The sequence below is a fragment of the Protopterus annectens genome, chromosome 17.part0 (assembly GCF_019279795.1).
Source record: "Protopterus annectens isolate FY-2018-M chromosome 17.part0, PAN1.0, whole genome shotgun sequence".
NCBI classification, from domain to species: Eukaryota; Metazoa; Chordata; order Ceratodontiformes; family Protopteridae; genus Protopterus; species Protopterus annectens.
The window spans coordinates 22,169,914-22,176,221 of record NC_056751.1 but is presented as its reverse complement, the minus strand read 5'-3'; the positions used below and the strand labels follow the sequence as shown (position 1 = coordinate 22,176,221).

Genomic DNA, 6,308 nt, shown 5'->3' with positions numbered 1-6,308 from the left:
GAAGTAAATACTGTGGGAAGAAATAACCAGGGAATTGTTATGGCTAGGCTTGTATACGCCCCTAGGGCCGATAGGTTCATAGGTTGGTACTAGGCTACATGTCAAACCCTCTCAGTGTTGTACAGCCTAGAACACAGAATATGCAAGACAGAAATTGAGGAAAGTTACTCATAATGGAGTTACAGTTAACAGGTACAAATGTTTATTCCTGATGATATGCAGTTAAAATATATGCCCAACTATCCTCGTGCAAAATTTCCTGAGATTGGAAAATATAAAATAATAATAAAATAAATATAATACAAATTAGCAAGACATGTATGCATAGCTCTCAAAAAATCAGAAACAAATTCACAAAATACTTAAAATTTAGTACGTTAACTTGTGGCATCGCTACAACAAAATCTGAATGAACATACATTTTCTGAAGTAAGAGAAGGCCATAACTCAAATTATTGTCATTTAATATATATATAAAAATATAAATCACCACCTTTTCTCTAAAATTCATCAGTTTTATGACAGGTTAAGAGGGAGAGAGATTAGGTGTGCAAACCAGCCTGACTATAAGCTCGGGTCTGGCTCATGAATTGGCAGGTTAAAGAGCCCAGAAACAGTCAAGCCACAATTGCAAGTTTTTTTTTTTGTGAGTAACTGCTGACTGTTGAAGTGGTCATTCAGACCAGATCTGCAGACTGAGAATGCTTTCTGTTAGGTCCAGTGTGCATATCTAAGCACTGTGGTTGGCTGGAATACACAAAATGATTCCACATATCACAGTGGTGAAAATGGAGGAGATTTAAGCATGTTTCATGGCAGGGGACTATTGCAAGACATTGTAGTTGGAAAATTATTTTTTAAAAAGATCTGCAGCTCATTTTTAGGATGAAGGTGCATTATTTCCTTTACTCCGGGAGTGCTTGTGAGCTTCCACAGAGAAGAGCCTGTTTCAATGAGGGAAACAATTCAAGAGATCTTGGAAAGCACTTCCAACACTAAGGACAGCATAGGCAGAATTATTATTATTTTTTTATAACATAAGCCCCAGTCTGTCAGTTGTCCCTGATTTTATTTCAGTACTTTGAATCTCGAAATGGTGTTTAGTGTATGTTTAGAGGGAAGTATGTCTGTTCATGTGAAACATGATGAAATTACTACATTATTACAGCAGTTTTTTTTTTTCACTTTCCTCAGCATCAAGCATCACAGATGTTCACAGAACTGTCCTGCTTTTTGGGGGGAAGGGGTGTGGACACCTCTTGCACATGAAAGTACAAAGTCATCATTTAATCACTGTTAGCAAAAAAGGTGTTACTACTTACTGGAGGCAGTATATAGGTTTACCAATCACAAGATGAAACGGCAACATGTTACTGTACTTTTTGCGTTTTTCATTCTTTTCTCACTGAGAAATTAGCATACAAAAAGGGGTTATTACTTTGGGGGCATAAACACATAACATGAAAGGGCAGTTAGGGTTGATATGGTTTTCTGAAGGGAAGTATCTACCAAAGAGCAAAGTTTGCCATTATTACTATTATTTTGCAGCAACTTAACAGTCAAACATGGTGGTGCACCTTCTCAGAAAGGGTACAGTGTACTGGGCTGGTGTATTTATTTTATACCCAAATATTTAGGTTACTAAAAATACAGTTTTGTTTTACTATTATTGTGGGTTGCCTTTCAGGAACTGAAATACTAACATAAACCCAACAAACTTCAGCATTTCACAAGGCTTTTGTTGTTCCATTTAGGCAGTGTACCTAGTTTTTACCATGGGGCTGTTTGATCATACATTGGAAAATATGGAGGAACTACTATGCACTAAATCATCATTACAGCACAATGTGGGGAAAAAAATTTCTTTCCACTAGCCAGGACAACACTGGTATTCCTACACAGAAAATGCTGTACTTCAGTGGTATGTGTATTATACTTTCCCTAGTTTGTCAATTAAGCAAACCTTTAGCTTGGGCATGGCAGGGTGTAAGCTGTTTATGTGATCAACATACTATCACCATTCATTCTAATACATGCTGGCATGTCAAAGTCTACTTAGCCGTATCTCTGTTGTTTTACTTAAACAATTTGCTATGACTTTTCATTGTTATTTTAACTGAGCTACTACTCCAATTGTCTACTTTGGCTCGGCTCCTATTGGGCTCTACCAGTCAAGTCAGACATTAGTTCAGTTTTTCTTTAAAAAAAATTCCAGGCTTGGCCACCTTTACCTACAATCTGAATAAAAAAATCGGGGACAGTGGAGAGGTATGCATTTGTGTACCTAAAATCCCATCGCCCCGTATATGAATCTTACTAGGTTAGCCAACACCATAATATAAGCAAAAGACCAAGTTACAGATCTGTATAACTTTTTGATCTTTGAACTGCCCTGCCAACAGCGACGCTCAGAAAAAATGATCACAAACTACTACAATGTTAAGAGATGAAAATACCGTCCAAAACAACCAGGACTGAAAGTAACTTAAATGCCAACAAAAGTAGTTCCAAACAAAATGAAAATGACATTTACTACTACCAGAATTGACAATCCAGCGATACCTCCTTAATTGCACAATTTTATAATCAAAGGCAGCAAACGTCAGAGTGCAGTCGCAAAAGTGAATTAATCAGAAATATAGACTATTGTTTTAATATAAGGCGTAACTGTTAACAGCCCTAAAAAACGGCTCACAAAACAACCGAGCACAAGTCGTTGGGTCTGTAGCTACTCTACCCATTTCATGCACAGAACTGCAACAAAGGAACCCCCACTGTTGAAAAAATAAAGCAAACGCTGCCAGATGGAAATACAGATTTTTCTAAATGTGGTTATATTGTAATATATAATAATCAGAAACTACAACTCCAGCATTGAAAGAAATTTTGTTTTGGAAAACGTGGCCTAAATTACTTAAAAGTTTAATCATATTCTGCATCTGTAGGACTTACTTCCAGAGTTTTCACAAGGATTTTCATGTATGTTTCTGTAATCCCCAAAGATATTCCAAACATTGATGGCAATAAAATAAACGCCACCACAACAAACAAGAATACAGTAAACATATTGATAGCTATGTCCCCAACGTCTTCCATGTTCACTACTGACAAGCAGCAAAACCCGATTCCCTAAAAATCAGGACTTCAAAACTCACGAACTACACTGCACGCACTGATAGTGTAAAGACTTCAACTTCTTATTTACTTCCTGCATAGAGCACACCCCTCCTTGGTAACCCCCACCCTTTGCTGTTGGGACACTTCCCGCTTCCCTGTTTTATCTTGGTTTGCTACATTGCGTACATGTTTTTGACTAGCGTGATGCAAACATGTGCTAAGTGCACGAGTTATGCTACATTATTCTTCTACTGCTATGAAAAATGTCGTGAATATGCAATCCTTTAATTTGTGTTGCCATTTAAACTGTTTCTTAAGTAGTAATTTCGGTGTCAAGTTTCGTAGCCGCGCCTTGGGGATCTTAAGGACGGTACAGAGGTGATGAGGGAATGGTTTGCCCCGGGATTTTCTCATTGTGGAAAAATGGAAAATGTATTACGTGGCATCAAAAATAACTCTCTCACATGCACAGTCAGATAGATTTTTAACAAGTCTGGTTGATTGCTTATCGATTTATGATTTATGCACTTACTTGTATTTGTTGACTGGGAAAGTCCTAGGAATACCTCTCAACCTCTTAGCGCAACAAATCTGGACAAAGCCTGACATAATGGGAAGCACAATGACCTAAAATAGGGAGGGACAGCTTTAAATACAGCTCTTACAAACTTTGAAAGTTACTAAAATAAATAGGTTTTGTGTTAGTACGCATTTTCTGAAGTACGCGAAGTCCAAAACTCAAATGTTATGTGTGTCATTATTTAGTAACTTCAATCCTCAGTATTTTGTCAGAAAACCACAGCTTTTAGGAAGAACAGACCAAAAAATGTGAGGCAGAAATCGGGAAATTAAGCGAAAATCTGAACAGTTGAGAGGTATGCCTAAAACAAACTCCTTTTCATCGATGGACAGAGGAGAAAAGCTCCACAGACCGAAAGTATGACGTTTAACTTAGCTTGTAACAGACAAATAATTTAAATATAGATATCAGAGAACATTATTCTCATTTGGATAAATATCTGTACAGTTAAGTAGACTGTTATTGACTTCATTTAAATATAGGAGATGTGGAAAACTAGGAAAAATGTCAGGATTGTAATAAAACTACGACAAAGCAAAAAACACAGCATCAATGGGACCAGACGGTGTCCCGGGCTGCGTCCTACATGAACTCCAAGAAGAGCTAAACCCAAACATAAAACGACTGTTCAATCTCAGTCTTACCACAGGATATGTACCCAAAGAGTGGCGTACAGCAACAGTGGTCCCTCTCCACAAAGGTGGTGCCTCAACGGATCCTGGAACTGTGGTTTTCTGACAAAATACTGTTTTTACTGTTTTTAATAGCTTGAATTGTTTATTGCACTTGCTTGTTTAAGTTTTGCTTAAAAGTTAAACAGCAGGCTAATACACTCAAGTGTACTAGCTTTTGATAGCATTTAGTCGAAAAACACAGCATTTATTGTATTTTCTGCCTATCTGAAAAAAAACTTGAAAAAACAAAAAAAAAATACTCTTGTTTTCCATACTTTCCTAATAGTTTGTTCCAGTGATCGGATTTGCTGATCCCTGGGCTTTGTCTTGGTTCCTGTGTTTCTCCATTTTCCTTGTTTGGTCAAGGGGTAGTTTCTTTACTCACTAGTGGGAGTAGGGAGTACTGAGCTGCCTGTTTGTCCTCAGAGGAGTGGTTTAAGGCAGTAACTTGTAGTTTATTGGCCATTTTGGGTCATTTCCTGTCTTTTCCAGCCCCTGCTATAAAGCATGCTTTAGCGCGATTTAGCGCAATTTAACGTGATTTAGCGCGGAGTTGCCACTGTTGCACACTAGGGCAGCGGCGGTTAAGCAGGTTTAAACTATTCGGGCTACCTAAAGTCCACTCTTCAAATTTTCCCTTAAAACTACCTTCCTCGAACTATACTACTGATCTAATCAGCGTATCCTATAACTAAAAAGATCATCTCTACTTGACTCCAAGTAGACTATTCTCTATCTGTTAAACCTAGCACTTGCTCCTACAGTACTTATTACCTTGATACGGCACTCTTGTCATAGATAGTACCCCAAAAAGGTAACCCCCATTTCTCGGTCACCCACGTCCCCGGAATCGTTTTTAAAGTTTTTTGTCTATCCTTCTAGCATGTCGAGGGATCAGTTGCTAGTGTCCTCTCCTGCTCAGCTGGTGAACCTGGGAATATTGAGGCAATGTTACAATTGCCTCATGTACACAGACAACCCTCTCCTCCTCCCACAAAACACAAATACATGCGAGAGATGCAACTATATGGCCAAACTGGAGGCTGAGCTCTCTCAACATAGGACTGGCAAGACCAGTCAGGAGGAGAAGGTTACCACACACACTATAGACCCAGTCTCACATAGTACCATTACAACCTCAAATCATACACATAAACACACAAAGACATACTCGGAGGCTCTGATCAAAAATCTACCAAAACAGCAGAGGCCACCAAAGCAGACACCCAAACAACCACCACCTCAGAACACAACACCTGCAACACATAGACCTCACAGTCAGAGTGTCAAACAGTCACAGCCCTTAAGGCCAAACACAATGCCAGACACACTAGTCATTGGTGACTCCATAGTCAGACACACTGGCGTCCGCTCACCAGACTGAGTAAGGAGAAGGTCACAGTAAGCTGCCTGTCGGGCTAGAATCCGCCACATAGCAAGCACTCAGGTCTCTCAACAGCAGGTACAAATATGACTCAGTCATTGTCCACGCTGGTGTAAAGCGACCTGAGACTTACCTCCTTGGACTGCATGAAAAGAGACATTGAGGAGCTCTCTTATTATGTAGCCCAGGCAGGTATGACCCTGACCTTGAGCAGTATCCTACCTTCACCAAGAATGATGCCACAATACAGAGATAAGATGATCAGCTTTAACAATTGGCTTAAACACTGGTGTCATTCAAAGGGGATCCAGTATCTGTCTGCCTGGGATGACATGCTGGACAGGCCACGCTGCTTCATAAGGGACGGCTTGCACCTGTCACCCTGGGATTCGGATATTGGCAAAGGCTCTTGCCACCCCATAGTGCCTTTTTAGGCAAGGCTCAAATTCTAAACCTACCACCCTAGAACACAAAAAGGAAAAAAACTAAGGGTAATGCTGCTCAATGCCAGAAGTCTAAATCTCAAAATGCACGCACTCGAGGCCCTTCTCAG

The 6,308-nt window shown here is 39.5% G+C and overlaps 1 protein-coding gene across 1 annotated transcript in view; it reads right to left on the bottom strand.

The window, feature by feature from the left end:
- GPAT3 (glycerol-3-phosphate acyltransferase 3) overlaps window positions 1-3,228 on the bottom strand; it is a 1,164,625-nt gene extending 1,161,397 nt beyond the window's left edge. The window contains exon 1 of the mRNA XM_044059343.1: window positions 2,953-3,228. Coding sequence (XP_043915278.1) covers window positions 2,953-3,096 — 144 coding nt within the window. The 5' untranslated portion in view covers window positions 3,097-3,228. The remainder of the gene's footprint in view (window positions 1-2,952) is intronic.
- Between the last annotated feature and the right edge of the window lie 3,080 nt (window positions 3,229-6,308).